This window comes from Notamacropus eugenii, chromosome 1, assembly GCF_028372415.1.
Source record: "Notamacropus eugenii isolate mMacEug1 chromosome 1, mMacEug1.pri_v2, whole genome shotgun sequence".
Taxonomy (NCBI): domain Eukaryota; kingdom Metazoa; phylum Chordata; class Mammalia; order Diprotodontia; family Macropodidae; genus Notamacropus; species Notamacropus eugenii.
The window spans coordinates 305,521,118-305,537,636 of NC_092872.1; the positions used below are offsets into that span (position 1 = coordinate 305,521,118).

Consider the following 16,519-nt stretch of genomic DNA (forward strand, 5'->3'; position numbering starts at 1 on the left):
ATATGTGGAACATCAAACCTTTTTGTGTTTAAAAATGTCATGCTGAACTGCCTGTTAATGAAGATTCCTTTATCCTTTTCACACTGCCAAATCTAGTCCATGGGGGGATTTCCTCTTCTTGGTCCACATGAATAGGACCCATTATTGCTAATGCAAGTTTTGCACACGCCTGATGAGGTGAATAGGCATTGAAATCATCTCCATTTAGACTCTTGTGAAGTGGTTTTCAACTAGCTATTTCAAGATTTCAGTGGTGAACTACCCTTCTTCCTGAAAATGCATAATTTGGCATTAATTTGGGGGTGTCTAGTGATGGCTTCATGGTTGTGTTATTGATTAGATAGAAATATTCTTTTCCTTCCCTTTCAGCTGGGTGGTGAAATATTTATAATATTCAAGAGACATCAAATTTAATTTCTTATAATGCTTATTCTGTAGCTCACATAATCACGGCATGCCAGCAAAACTGAACTTCTGGAATTTGTAGTCTTCAGGTCGTGGTGTTGACCATGGCTTCTCAAGATTCCCAGAACTTCTTCCAGCCTCTTTCTTCTTGGATGTCTCGGGTGTATGAAGCTGTTCAGCAAGTTGGAGATACCTTATCTGCTTCTTTGCTTAATTTAAGTAAGCAGAACCCTCAGTTAAATGGTGAACTGGACCCAGAGGTGAATGATGGTGATGTTAATGAGAGTAATTTGGAAGACAGAGAAAAACAAGACTATTGTCAGAGCCAGGGTGGTGTGGACTCTGTATTGCTTGAAACTAACCAGTTCCCTATGGGAAGTTACAATGCTGATCTCTGGGACTTGAAACAAAGTCCCCTTGGGGACTCTAGTTCCAAAGCATCCCAACAACCCCCTCGTACCTGTGATAACCCAAAGAAGCTGCCTAGGCTTTCTCCTATTCTTGAGGAAGATTGCCATCTTGAAAAACTGAAGCAGAATCTTCAACATGGGTTTGAGGACCAAGCTCCTGCAGCTTTAGAAAACATTAATGGAGAAGAGCAAGGTAAGCTAACAAGATATCATCTTTGTTGCAGTCTCTAAAAAAGGGCCATTTCCCTGATTTTATTTCGATGTATTTTTAGTTGTTATCCTATTCATCTCTTATAGGCATACCAGGTGATTGTTTCTTGCTGAAAACTTCAAGCTCTGTATGACTTTTAAAAATTCAGATTAAAGAGATAACATATTTGTGAAATATCCATTCCAATGCAAAAGTTCTAGGTACAAAATGAGTTTTGTGAAGGAGGAAAACACTTTGTCAACTGTGAACTTGTAATAAAGGATCATGGAGTGCTAGATTTGGAATTAGAAAGTACCTAGATTGTGAGGTCCTTGAGGGCAGGAACCATCCTTTGCTTCTTTTTGTATCCCTAGCATTGAGAACAATCACTGGCATATAATAAGTGCTTAATAAATGTTTATTGATTTTTTTGTTGAGTGACTTAAGATCATCTTGTCCAATTTCCTCATTTTGTAGATCAGGAAACTGAGGTTAACCAAAGGGGTTAAATGACTTGCCCAAAGTCACACAGGCAATTTGTGTCAGAGTTAGGATATACACCCATGTTCTTTGAATTTAAATCATACCCATTTTCTTTTTCCATTTAATATTTTATTTTCCACAATTCCATGTAAAATGATTTTTAACATTCATTTAAAAAATTTTGAATTTCAAATTCCCTCCTTCAGTCATACCCATTTTACACTGCACCTGTTGGACAGGAGGTTCTGGTAAGCTGTTTGAGGAGCATCTTATGCACACGTCATGGTGATTAAAAAAAAGCATTCTCACTTATTTCCCTCTGTTAGGAATCTCTAGATGTTACTATATTATTCAGTGTGAAATCCTGTGCAAAAGCTATCCTTGTTGCAGGAGTTTTAGTTGACAACATTCCAAGAAGATTTCTCACAGTGTTTCACTGAGATGTGTGATGACAGTAACTAGAAAATCATTGCAACAGGAACAGTTCCCCTTTCTTTTATCAGAGAAAAAAGAGCGAAATATTCAACTTAGATTGCCCACAAAACTGCATATTTCTTTTCTGTGCCATCACCTAGCGCATGGTGGCTGTTCACTCCATGTTGGATGATGGTAAAAATGGTCATTGATAGCAAACATTTGTATAGTTCTTTAAGAGTTGCAAAGAGCTTTATATGTATTAACTCATTTTATGTTCACAACAACCACAAGAAACAGAGCCCACTTTCATTTCCTTCATGTAATCTATAATCTAACTATACTGGTCTGAATTGGTTAGCCTATGCACCAGCTGATCCCTATACCTAGAAGGCTCTACACACTTTCCAGCCTCCAACCTAACATCATAGTTTCTCTGACTTCCTTTAAAACTTATCTCAAATCCCAATTTCTTCAGGGGGTCCTGCCTGGTCCCTCTAGCTGTCTCTTTCAGATGACATTCCATTTTCTCTGTATTTATCTCATCAAGAACAACAAGAACTTCCATTTATTTAACACTATAAAGTATGCAAAACCCTTTCAAAATACAAACTGCTTACAACTGCACCAATATTTTTTGGACACCCTCTATTATCTAATTTTCTCTTCACAATGATCATGGGAGATGAAAACCCCCTTTTACTGATAAGGCAATTGAAGCAGAGGTTAAGTGACTTGCTAGTGTCTGAGGTCAGATTTGAACTCATCTGTTCCTGACTCTAAGAACAAGACTTTTCACTATGCTAGCTAGCTACCTGATACTTTTTTTTTTAATCATTGAAGCTATACTTTGAGGAAACAAAACCAGAATCTGACACAATTTAATATTTCCTGTCCTTTTATGATTTTTCAGAACCGTAGTAATGGAGTTATTGGTTCATTGAAAGGTGGAGATTTCAGTGAAGCAGGAAAATTAAAGTAATAATAGTTAGATTAATAAAATTAATGGTTTAATAACATAAATATGTAAATAGCCCCTTGCACAGTGGTTGGATAGAGTAGATACTTCATCAATATTTATTGATAGTTAGACTAGTCATTCTCACAGTATAATAGGTAAGCTTTCTTAACTAGAGAAGTTTACTGCATGCTCCAAAGCCAAGGCCATTCAAAGTGGATTCTCTATGGAAAACACTAAGTCCTCAATGTCCTACTAAATAAACATACTTCTCTTAGTCAAGCAGAGGTAAGGGGGCAAAGGATGTAAAAGAATCTGTAAGTCTAATCTACTCAGGACTTTAAGAAGGAAAATTACAATTTTGGATTACACTTTGAAACCCAGTACCAGTCATCTCATCCTCCAAACCATCTAAAGTCCTTGACAATGCAGAGTGAATAAAATGGTGCCTGTGGGTGTATGCATGACGCCTGAACACTATTTATCTTCAGAGGAAGTTTTGATATACTGAGTTTCCAAAAATCCTCATGAGAACTTTATTTTTTCTTGGTGATTAAAACATTTTTGCAAACCTAACATATTATGGACTCATTTCTTTTGTGTTGTTAAATCATTTCAATCATGTTTAACTTTTCATGACCACTTTTGGGGTTTTCTTGGCAAGGATAGTAGAGTGGTTTGCCATTTCCTTCTCCAGCTCATTTTACAGATGAGGTATTGAGGCAAATTGGGTTAAGAGACTTGCCCATGGTCACACAACTAGTAAGTGTCTGAGGCCAGTTTTGAACTTAGGAAGATGAGTCTTCCTGACTCCAAGTCCAGCACTCTATCTAGTGTGTGTGCCACCCAGAGGATCTTTTGTCTTAGGTAATATTATGTTGTTGAATCCCCAAATGGTAAAAGGTTGGGATAGTGAACAGAGTAAAAGATGGCAGATATGTGTAGGCAAGGAAAGGGGGAAGAAAGAAATGATGAACATTGGGAAGGTATTAAAGACACAATATGGTTCCTACCCTGAAATTAATTGAGAGGCTCTTACACCATTTTGTTAACTGATTTCAAGAGACCACAAAATGTCCTGACTGCTTTTGCTTATTGAAATTAGCTTGAGACAACAAAATTAGGAATATATTTGTGTGTGTATGTGTGTGTGTGTGTGTGTGTGTGTGTGTGTGTGTGTGTGTGTGTGTGTGTGTATGTGGGGGAAAGAGCTAGGGAGAAGAATTTCAGTTTATGTCTTTCAAAGTCAAATAGAGCTAAATTATCAGTTACCTGCTGAGGACAGAATTCATTCTCTCTGCAAGATTTGTTTATATAAAGCAAGAATAAAAGAAATGAGGTGGTCTAGTCTACAGAACCCACAAAGTATGCATCCCATTCTCTTCACTTATTCTAACAAATGGGAGCTGTGAGTGCTATATAGGACTTGGGATGAAACAGGCTCTGGACTAATTCACTCAGGATATTATAGATGGAGGAACTTGCTTAAATTGACTCTGGAGAACATCTAGCTTCCTTGATTTCCCTAATGTGATATAAACATATTCTTGAAATTCAAGTGTTTTACTCTCAATGAACGAAATCTCATTTCCCCCCATCTCTCTCTTACAAACAAACAACAAAAACACAACATTTAATCACCTCATGACTCTTTCCAATTGTAGGCCTATTAGCAACTAGACAGTAACTTCAGTTTTTGACTAGGAAAATGCTTTAATGCCTTTGCATTTCACCTAATGCTTAAAAGAGTTTTGAAGTATCAGTATGTCTGAACTGTCCTTTAGTGTTTGCTCTAGCCTTTCCTTAACCTTAAGGGAAAGCACAAAGGCTGTCTGACTCTTTTTTACTCAAGGAAAACATTCAGAAACATGCTAGTAAATGGTAGTATTTTAACAGCAATTTATGCTTTTATGATTAAAAAAAAACAGCCACAAAACAAAACAGCTTTGTGGGGCAAACCTTTTCTCTTTAACCTTGAATTCTTTTCAGAATGTTGTATCTTGATTTTATTTTTACTTAATCCATCATGTTTTTACTCCACAAAAGAAGATTTTAAGCTAAATTGGCCCCAAACAAGAGGGATGCTGAATGCTTTTTGTTACCATGGAAACAATTCTGGGCACTTGCTGAGGACCTGGTTGCCAATAGTAATGTAACAGAGAAAATAGATACACTTCATTTAGTGGTCGCCAATGATTAAGAGGCATAGAGACCACTTATAGAGTCATGCCAATGTAGGCTTTACAGTTTAAAAAACCAAAAAACCAAAACACCAGACTCTCAGTAAAGAAGCATTTATGACACCTTTGATACGTGTTGGGAAGAAGATATAATTGCAGTTAAAATTCATATTTGTTTTCCATTTGGCATCCTATATCATTTTTAAAGGCTGGTTTTTAACCACATGTATTTGTTTCCAAGAAATATGCTCACTATTTCCTGAAATAGACCTTCTAATGGAATTAATGTGTTCCAAGTACATTGGAGTATAGAACTTTAAAAACAATCTTTGGCTAAATGGAATGTAAAGAAAAACATCGAACAGCAGGCTTTGAAAACTTGATGAAGTAATTTGACTTTTCACTCAGACTACTGCACTAGGCTAATGTGGCATGTGATGACTGGAAGGAAGTCTTACAGGGTCCCCACCAGCTGATATCCACCCTAAGTGGGAAGGCATTCTTTGTTTCTGTCAGTGTACTTGGCCTTCCTGTGGCTTGTATATCAATGGCCTTTATACCTGATACAACTTTGTTTGCACAGATTAACCCATATTATAGCACTGTTAATGGATAGCACCACCTCTTTTGCCCCTTCTCTTCTGGGGCTATGCTTTTCAATTATGAGCTCAGTAGCATTTTCTATAATAACCCAGTCTCCATTCCCCAGAAATGAGGCATTCCAAATCAGCCTATCTGCCCACTGTTGCTCAGGAAAACCCAAATGAGTTTTTCTGTTAAAGTGTAGAAATAGCAAAAAAAAAAAAAAATCCAATCTGTTGTTATCTGATATACAGTAATTATACAGAAATACAGTTATTAGGAAATGCTTTAAAAGATGATCTACAGAGTTTCCATAGCTTTACATTTTAAGAAATACAAATGATTATTATTGCTATCACTTATTTTGCTTGTTCTATCACTTTTTCTCCAAACAATTTTATAGGCTTAACTTAATCTTTCACAAGTGACAGAAAGAGAATGAGTTAGAAAGAAAGAATATCTTACATTAAAAGAAAAAGAAAATAATGGTTTGGCTCACTTCTCTCTCTGTACTTTTCCCCCTGGCCTTCCCCTTCATTCCCTTGACTTTAACTATTCCCTTTCTCTGGGCAGGTGATTTTCCTCTGTCCTGTCCTATCCTGTCCTGTCGTTGCCTTCTAAATAATAGTAGCTAACGTTTATTAAGCATAGATTTTCTATGAAGCTCTAAACACTCATCTCATTTGAGATATCTTGCTAACTCCTTGAGCTCATTAATAAAACCCTGATTTCATAATCATTTTCTCTAAACTTGTACTTTTGTAATGACTTAGTTACTTCTGTCTGTGTACCACTATGTACTGCAGCTAGTTAGCTTTAGGTTTGTCTTTTGCTCTTTTGTTTCTTTTGCTTCTAATATCAATTAGATAAATCTAATATTAGTCAATCAGTTGCCAGCCCCTATCCATTCCATCTCTGTAACTTCTATTGACTATGTCTCCCACCTTGAGCCTTCTCTACTCCTACTGCTGTCAAGCTAGGGTAGGCCTTAATTACTATCTGCCTGGACTGTTGCAATAGCCTCCATTTTGGTACTTATAACTTGACCTCTAATCTGTACTTCATAGCAATATCAAAATAATGTTTCCTGGACATTTATCTGGCCCTGTAATTCCTCTGCTCAAAAATTTTTAGAGGTTTCTTGTCTATCAGGCAGAAGTCTTTAGATTTACCTGCCTGGAATTCAAGGCTCCCCTCAATCCCCAATAATAACATTCATGTAGTATTTTAAGGTTTGTGAAGCCATTTACATATATCATAATATTTGATCCTCATGACAATCCAGTGAAGTAGTTGATATTATTTATTCTCATTTTACCGATGAAAAAAATTGTGATTTCCCCAGGATCACATAGCTATTAGGTATTTGAGGCTCACTTTGAACTTAGGTCTTCCTGATTTCAAGGCAAGCACTCTGGTTATTGTTCCCCTTCCTCTTTATCTTCCTTGTTGTATCATTTATTACTGTCTTTCATGGGCAGCTAGGTAATGCAGTGGATAGGGTGCTGGGCTAGAGGTCAGAAAGACTTTATGAGTTCAAATTTGAATTCAGACACTTGTAAGCTATATGATCCTAGAGAAGTCATTAACCCTGTTTGCCTCAGTTTCCTCATCTGTAAAATGAACTGGAGAAGGAAATGGTAAACTATTCCAGTATCTTTACCAAGAAAACCCCAAATAGATGAGGTCACAAAGAGTTGGACATGACTGAAATGAGAGAAAAACAAAAAAACTGTCTTTCATACAGTTTATATTCTAGTCAAACTCAGCAACCCTGCCCCTTGACTGCATTTTGCCTTTATATTTGTGTTTATGCTATTTCCTGTGTTGGGAATGTCCTCATTCCAGTGCCTAGAAAAGGGTATCACACAAGGCAAACTCTTAGTTAATGTCAATTGTATGGCATAATGTGATTACAAGAAGTGGGAACATTCTAAAGAAGTTTCCAATTTTATTGTTATACTGTTGTTCCAATTATCAAACCTATATTAGTGTAATCATAATCAGTTTTTGCTTTACAGAAGTGGATCATTTCACAGACCTCTGTGTAAAGTGATTTTTGTGTAATGTGAATTTGTCACCTGATGTGGGGAAGGAGAGTAGGAAGGGGCTATGGAGCAAGATGGCTAACACATGGTTCAAGGACACATGGGGTCTTAGGACAGAGAAGAGAGAGCAGAAAAAGGAACTCTGGGTCTTAGGACAGCCACGTAGGAACCCAGCTGAGAGGAAGAGCTGGAAAGTTGGGAAAAGATGCAGAATAAGGCACAGGAGGGTGGGCAGAGTAGGGCAAAGATCTCTTTTCTCAGTGCCAGTGGCCTCAAGCCAAGCCCCCTATCTTGTGGTGGCAACAGTGCCAGTGGTCTCTCTGCCCATCTATTCTTCTGTTGTCACTCAGAGGGATTTTTTAGGTTTTTATTTACAAGGACGGTGGAGCAGCAAGCCAAGGGGCAGGATTGGAGAGAAAGCATGTATTGTACAGTAAAGTTAACAATGGTGTTTTTTTGGAATGTGGATTTCTTTCAGAATTCTTTACATAAAGTTGAATTTACAAAATGTGAATTTATGTGAAGTGAGAATTGTCTGTTTATAGGAGGATCATATCCAAAATGTACTTAAATTTCATTACAACAATTCCTGAAGAATCAGCAATTTTTGATTATGTAAAAAGAGTACTGTGATTATCATGAGGAAGCTTGGACTCATTAAGAATAAGTCAGTGTAGACTAATCTTTTCAGCTATGAAAGAGAGACAGCACAAAAGCATGTACACAGGAAATGGAATACCCCTGTGAGAAAAATTAAGATGGCCAACTGGGCCATGGTGTGTGTGTGTGTGTGTGTGTGTGTGTGTGTGTGTGTGTGTTGAAGTAATGTGTAATAAACCTGAGAAATGATGGGACTAGGTTATGAAGGACTTATAATGTCAAAAAGGGGAATTTAATTTGGTCCTACTGGTGATAGGAAGCCACCAGATTTTTCAAAGTACCACAGTGAAATAGTAAGATTTGATCTTCAAAAAAATTTGCTTTGTCAGCTGTATGGAAAATGGATCGGAGTAGAGAGACTTGAGACAAGGAGAGATCAGTTTGAAGTCTGTCTCAATAGTTCAGTTCAGACTTGAGAAAGGCCTGAACTAGGATAATTAGAGAGAAAGAGAGAAAAGGAATATGTTGTGGAGAAAGAAATGGCAAGATCTGACCACAAATTGGACATGTGTGTGGAGTGGGTGAGAGTAACAAGGTTGAAATAGAGGTTGTGAAACTAGGTAACTGGAAGGATAATGATGCTCTAGACAGAAATAGGGAATTTTGGAAGAGATGGATGGGTTTGGAGGGAAAGATAGAGTTCTGGTTTTAGATATGCTGAATTTGAGATGTTTATGGGATATCCAATTTGCACTGTCCATTAGGCAATTTGTGATACATATGTAGGAGTCATTTGTACAGGAATGGTAATTAAACTTATTTGTGCACATGAATACACTGAGGAAATGTGAAAAGAGAGGAGAGAAGAGGGCCCAAGACAACACTCATAATTAGGGATTGGGATATGGATGATGATCTTGCAAAGGAGACTTAAAAGACGCAGTCATACCTGTAGGAGAAGAACCAAATGAGAACAAGGATTTTAAAAACCCAGAGAGTGAAGAGTATTTGAGAGGAGAGGATGGTCATCAATGTCAGATGCTACAGAGAGCATTTCCTCATAGATGGATGAAGACTGAGAAAAGACTAACATGTGTCAATCAAAACATCATTAATAAACTTGGGAAAGACCAGTTTCAGTTAAGTCAGAAGTCAGATTGCAAAGGCTAGAAAAGACAATGAAGGGAGAGAAAGGGGAGGTTATGAGTGTAAACAGATTTTTCTAGGAATTTGACTGCAAATGGGAGGAAAGATGAGAACTTGGGGGGATGGTAGAGAGAATTATTTAAGAATGGCAGAGATTTGGGAATATTTTTCGGCAACAGGGAGCAAATTAGGAGGCAAGGAGAAATTGAAGTTTGTGAACAAGATAGAAGAATGTAGATTTTGGTGTACTAGAACCTGTTCCATCTGGGGCTAGCATAGGTCCACTGTTGAATTTTCAGTGAGAGCAGTTCTTATTGTTCAGTCATTTTTCAGTCATGTACAACTTTTTGTGGCCCCATTTGGGATTTTCTTGGCAGATATACTGGAGTGGTTTACTATTTCCTTCTCCAGCTCATTTTACAGATGATAAATTGAGGCAAACTGGGTTAAGTTGAGGCAAACTTGCCCAGGGCCATATAGCTAGTCTGTCTGTCTGTATGAGGACAGATTTGAACTCAGGAAGATGCCTTCCTGACTCCAGGACTGGCATTCTATCCATTATGCCACCTGACTGCTAATGAGAGCATTCACACCTCAGAAATCAGCAGTCACTACACATCAGTATTTGATTTGCTGCTTTGTTTATTGCCTAGATTTTAAAAAGAGTTAATAATAGAAATTAAACTAAAAAGTTTGTGTGCAGGCATTTTTTCCTCAGAGAGCCTGGTTGTTAAACATTTATCATCATACCTTTGCATGTAGGTCATAGTGTGGTACTATGAATTTGAACAGATTCATTATTAGATGAATGACTTCATTCAAGTATTAGATTAATTTTATACACACATACACACATACATACACACACATATATATTAGATAAATAAAGCAATGTCAAGCTAGAAAGACGTCTGTGGTGAGGTGATCCAGGAACCCATCCATGATCTTGATTTTTATCATTGGCATTTGATTAAGATTTTGATGATGTGATTTTTGAATTGCTATATGATAGTGAACTGAAAGGAAAAATAAATACTTTGGGGATCCAAATTGTGATATTGATGTGTAACATCAATTGGGTAAATCTAATAAAATGAAATTTATTAGAATTGATTCAAAAAATCCTGTATGTGATATATAAAAATGCCCAAGAGAAAGATGGGGATGATGTTGAGAACCAATAGGTCATGTGAAAAAGATCTATTTCTTTTTAAACTGCAAGTTTCACCAGTTAGAATTTGATGTGGCAACCAGAAAATAATGTCAGGTTGGGCTGCATTAATAGGATCATCAAAATAAGTTGATGATCACATAGTACACTGTCCTGAGAGGATCACATCTAGAGTCTTGTGCTCAGTTCTGGATGTCATATTGTAGGAAGGAAATTAAAACATGATTCCAGAAGAGGGTGATTGGCCCAGAATGATGAGAGTAGCTGAAAGCTGATTGGAAGAATTAATAATATATCTCTTCGAGAAGAGAAGATTTGGGGAAAGAAAAGAATTAAATGGAATTGTATCTTCAAGTATTTTGAAGAGTTACCCCGTGAAAGAGAAATTAGAAATATTCTGTTGCAACAAACACAAAATTCAATTAAACATTTATTAAGCATTTGATAGATTCAAAGCTTTTAAATTTTGTTTTCCCGGGGACACAAAGATAGCATGTAAACCCTTATAATCAAGGAGTTTAAATATAATGAGGGAAAAGACATTTCTACATAATTGCAAAACAAGGGACAATGTGATAAATGCAAAGGGGAGATCTAGACACCCATTGTGTATAATTTGATCATTTTGTACTTAGGGGGGCTCAGAGACCCAGGAAGTTCTCACAGGAGAGGTACCTCCTGAATTTGGCCTTGAAAAGAAAGGAGACATGTCAATAGATGGAAATGCTAATGTGACTGAAAAAGTGTGTTATAGGCACAGAATTATGTGTGGGCATGATGAATAAATGATTGAGCAGTATGATTCAACTTAAACTTAGAATATGTAATTGGGAATGCTATGAGATAAGTCTACAAAAGTAGATTGGACCCAGATTGTGTAGAGTCATAGGTGAGAATCAGGATTTATATCTTATTCAGTAATCAATGAGGAACCACTGAAAATTTTATTTTTTTTGACATTTTATTTTTTTAAATTTATTTTCAGTGTTCTACAATCATTACCATATAACTTAGATTTTTTTCCCTTCCCTCCCTCCTCTCTCCCTTCTCTCCCCAAGATGGCATACAATTTTATAGAGGTTCTACACAGACATTCCTATTAAACACACTTTCACCATAGTCATGTTGTGTATAAGAATTAAAATGAATGGGAGAAATCATACAACAAACCAAAACGTAACACAAAAGAAAATGATCTGCTACATTCTGTGATCGATTCCATAGTTCTTTCTGTGGAAGTGGAAGGCATTTTGCCTTAAAAGACCATTGAGAATTTTTAAGTGCTTGCATTGCATTGAAGTTCCAAGTCTACCAGAAAAAACTCTAGCACTCTGTGGTCATTGCTGTGCACAAAGTTCTTCTGGTTCTGCTCCTTTCACTCAGCATCAGATCATATAACTCTTTCCAAGTCTCTCTGAAGTCTTCCTGTTCATCATTTCTTATAGCTCAATAGTATTCCATCGTATTCATATGCCATAATTTATTGAGTCATTCCCCACTTGGTGGGCATCCCCTTGATTTCCAGTTTTTGGCCACCACAAAGAGTGCTACTGTAAATATTTTTGTACATGTGGGACCCTTTCCCATTTTTATGACCTCTTGGGGATACATTCCTAGAAGCAGTATTGCTGGGTCAAACAGTATGCACATTTTTGTAGCCCTTTGGGCATAGTTCCAAATTGCTCTCCAGAATGGTTGGATCAGCTCACAGCTCCACCAACAATGAGTTAGTATTCCAAATCTCCTACATCTTCTCCAACATTTATCATCTTTTGTCATGTTAGTCAATCTGATAGGTGTGATTTGGTAGCTCAAAGTTGTAGTGGTAGAACATTTTTTCATATGACTATAGATATCTTTAATTTCTTCCTCCAAAAATTGCCTGTTCATATCCTTTGACCATTTATCAGTTGGGGAATGACTTGTATTCTTGTACATTTGACTCAGTTCTCTATAAATTCTAGAATGAGGCCTTTATCACAGACACTAGCTGCAAATTCTTTCCCAGTTTTCTACATCCCTGTGAACCTTGGTTGCATTGGGTTTGGTTGTACAAAAACTTTTCAGTTGTAATGTAATCAAAATTATTCATTTTGCACTTCATAATGCTTTCTCTCTCTTCTTTAGTCAAGAATTCTTCCCTTCTCCATAAATCTGATAAATACACTATTCTTTGCTCCATTAATTTGTTTATATCATCAATCTTTATACCTAGATCATGTACCCATTTGGACTTTATTCTTGTGTATGGTTTCAGGCATTGGTCTATGCCTAGTTTCTGCCACACTGTTATCCGGTTTCCCCAGCAATTTTTGTCAAAAAGTGAGTTCTTGTTCTAGAAGCTGGGGTCCTTGAATTAATCAAAAAGTAGATTGTTATAGTCATTGCCTACTGTGTCGTGAGTACATAGCATATTCCACTTGTCTACCCTTCTGTTTCTTAGCCAGTACCAAGTGGTTTTGATAATTGCTGCTTTATAATACAATTTGAGATCTGGGAGAGCTAGGCCACCTTCCCTAGCATTTTTTTTTCATTAGTTCCCTTGATATTCTGGACGTTTTGTTCTTCCAGATGAATTTTGATATTATTTTTTCCAGCTTTAGAAAATAATTATCTGATAGTTTGATTGATTTGGCACTAAATAAGCAAATTAATTTAGGTAGAATTGTCATTTTTATTATATTGGCTCAGCCTGCTCATGAGCAATTGATGTTTTTCCACTTAGTTAGATCTGACTTTGTTTGTGCGAAAAGTGTCTTGTAATTGTGTTTGTATAGTCCTTGGATTTGTTTTGGCAGGTAGACTCTCAAATATTTTATAGTGTCTATCCTAGCTTTAAATGGGATTTCTCTTTCTATCTGTTGCTATTGGGCTTTGTTAGTGTTATATAGAAATGCAGAAGATTTGTATGGGTTTATTTTGTAACCTGTAACTTTGCCAGAGTTGTTTATTAATTCAAGTGGTTTTTTACTTGAATCTCTGGAATGCTCTAAGTGTATCATCATATCATCTGCAAAGAGTGATAACTTAGTTTTTCCTTTGCCTGTTCTAATTCCTTCAACTTCTTTATCTTCTGTAATTGCTACAGCTAACATTCCTAGTATCATATTGAATAATAGTGGTGATAATGGACATCCTTGTTTCACCCCTGATCTTATTGAAAATGCATCTAGTTTATCTCCATTGCATGTAATGCTTACTGAAGGTTTTATGTAGATACTGCTTATTATTTTATGGAATGCTCCATTTATTCCTATGCTCTCCAGTGTTTTTAATAGGAATGAGTGTTGTATTTTGTTGAAAGCTTTTTCTGCATCTATTGAGATAATCATGTGGTTTCTCTTAGGTTTACTGTTGATATGGTCAATAATGCTAATAGTTTTCCTAATATTGAACCAACACTGTATTCCTGGTATGAATCCTACCTGATCATAATGTATTATTCTCATGATAAGTTGCTGTATTCTTTTTGCTAAAATCTTATTTAAAATTTTTGCAACTATAGTCTTTAGAGAAATTGGTCTATAATTTTCTTTCTCTGTTTTGCTTCTTCCTGGTTTAGGTATTAGAAGCACTTTTGTATCATAAAAAGAATTTTGGAGTACTCCTTCCCCAATTTTCCCAAACAATCTATATAGTATTAGAATTAACTGTTCTTCAAATGTTTGATAGAATTCACTTGTAAATCCATCCAGCCCTGGAAATTTTTCATAGGGAGTTCATTGATGGCTTGTTCAATTTTTTTTTTCTGAGATGTGGTAGTTTAAGTATGCAACTTCCTCTTCTGTTAACCTGGGCAATTTATATTTTTTAAAATAATCATCCATCTCATTTAGATTGTCAAATTTATGGGTAAAAAGTTGGACAAAGTAATTTCTAATTACTGTTTTAATTTCCTCCTCATTGGAAGTGAGTTCACCCCTTTCATTTTTCATATTAGTAATTTGGTTTTCTCCTTTCTTTCTTTTTAAATCAAATTGACCAAAGGTTTATCAATATTTTTGATTTTTTCATAAAACCAACTCTTAGTTTTATTTATTAGTTCATAGTTTCCTTAATTTCAGTTTTGTTAATCTCTCTTTTGGTTTTCAGTATTTCTAAATTGGTATTTTCTTGAGGATTTTCAATATGTTCTTTTTGGAGCTTTTTCAGCTACATGCCAGATTTATTGATCTCATCTTTCTCTATTTTATTCATGTAGGTATAAAGCTTTCCCTAAGAACTGCTTTTGCAGTATCCCATAGAGTTTGGTAGGTTGTCTCTGAAAATTTTAAAGTAGAGAAGTGATACAATAATTAGAGCAGTTCATTAAGAAGATTACTCATGTGGTGATGAATGGGAGAGGGTGATAGACTTGATCCTGGGTAAATGATTATGAACAATTAATTTCTCCTCCTTCTCTTCCCTCTTCTCCTTTCCTGTTCTCTCTCTCCTCCTCTTCATCATCATTACCATTGCAGATTTTTGGAATATCTGCTTCAGATAGAGGCAGCAGAAGGTGATTTCTGTGTCCCATAAAAGAATTTGCTGTGATGAAAAAAGCTAGTATTCTTTTCATGCTCTCTGGAGGGAAAAAAGAATCTCAGGAAAGAACCATATTCAAGAGAGTGAGAAGTAGTTACAAATTTGGAACATTCTTGTGTCCAGTGATAGCTTTAGCTTCTTGTTCTTGTTTTTCTGTGCAGAAGTTTTCCTACCTGGAAATTTAAAAAAAGAAATGTAAGAAATATTCACTCCACATTTATGCTTACTTATTTATGCTTATGCTTACTAAGTTTTTCTTGATTGTAATTTTTCCATTCTCCAAGAAGAGAAGAGTTCAGTTTTGTAAAGAGGCCTCATGGTAGAAAGATGTTTATGGGATTCATTGTTGTTTAACTATTCAACTATTCATGACCCCATTTGGGATTTTCTTGGCAAAGATATTGCAGTGCATTGCCATTTCCTTCTCCAGCTCATTTTATAGATGAGGAATTGAGGTAAAGAGGGTTAAATGACTTTCTCAGGGTTACGAAACTACGAAGTGTCTTAGGATAGATTAATAATAACAATAATAACCAGATTCTCCTGTTTTAATTATTCAGAGATGTTTTTCCTCCATTAAATTACAAATTCCTTGATTAGAAGAATTTAATGGTACTGATTTGTTTCTTTAGGACTCAAAGCAAGGCTTTCTAGATGGCAGATGCTTAGTAAATGTCTGTTGAATTAATCTTTTTTTGTCTGTCAAAGCAGAACAAGTCTAACTCTTCTTTCACATGCCAACCCTTCAAAATACTTGCCTTGAGTGAATTCTCTGTAAAATAGTGTTTTAGGCAAATGTATGTTTGGTATTTTTACCTTTTGGACAACCCTTCAGAGTTGTACTCTCTGTAGTAAAGTTTAAATGCTTGGCAGTTCAGCTTGAGAAAGGACCTTAGTATCCATTACCTCATCTTGCTAGGTGATCTTCAGATCTTCAGTTCAAATGGAAGTGATTGAATTTTCTGGCATGACATTGGCAGGCTGTCCAGATTTCATAAACATGCAACAATAAGGTCAGCACAAAGATGGTCAGAACAAGTGATGTAAGGACACTCTCAAAGTATCTCTGAAGAACTGTGGTGTTGATTGTGAGATATGGGAGATGCTGTCACAGGACTTTCTAGTGTTGTGTGCCTGTATCAAAGGAGGTGTTTTGCTCTATGACCAAAAATAGATTGCAGTAGCTCAAAAGAAACATGAGTTATCCTTACAAATTTGGAATCCTTCCAAATATTCAAATGTACTATTTGTGCTTAATCTGTGGTAGAACCTTTTGAGCTCATATTGATCTGATCAGCCATAGTCTGTACTTCGACCCCAACATCATGACCATTTTGATCTTCTTTGAGTACTAAGGGCAACAAGGAAAGAACTTCAATATACTTTAATGTAGGAATATTTGCATATA

General features: G+C 36.1%; 2 protein-coding genes across 2 annotated transcripts in view; both read left to right on the top strand.

Annotated features, from left to right (window-relative positions):
- Positions 1–16,519, top strand: part of SYT16 (synaptotagmin 16) — a 320,395-nt gene that overhangs the window by 184,295 nt on the left and 119,581 nt on the right. The gene's annotated exons all lie outside the window — the stretch shown is intronic.
- LOC140517825 (synaptotagmin-16-like) lies at positions 471–1,557 on the top strand (the record flags this gene model as incomplete). The annotated part of the gene is made up of 1 exon (XM_072629410.1): positions 471–1,557. A coding segment is annotated over one exon (576 nt), but the record flags the coding sequence as incomplete, so codon positions are not given.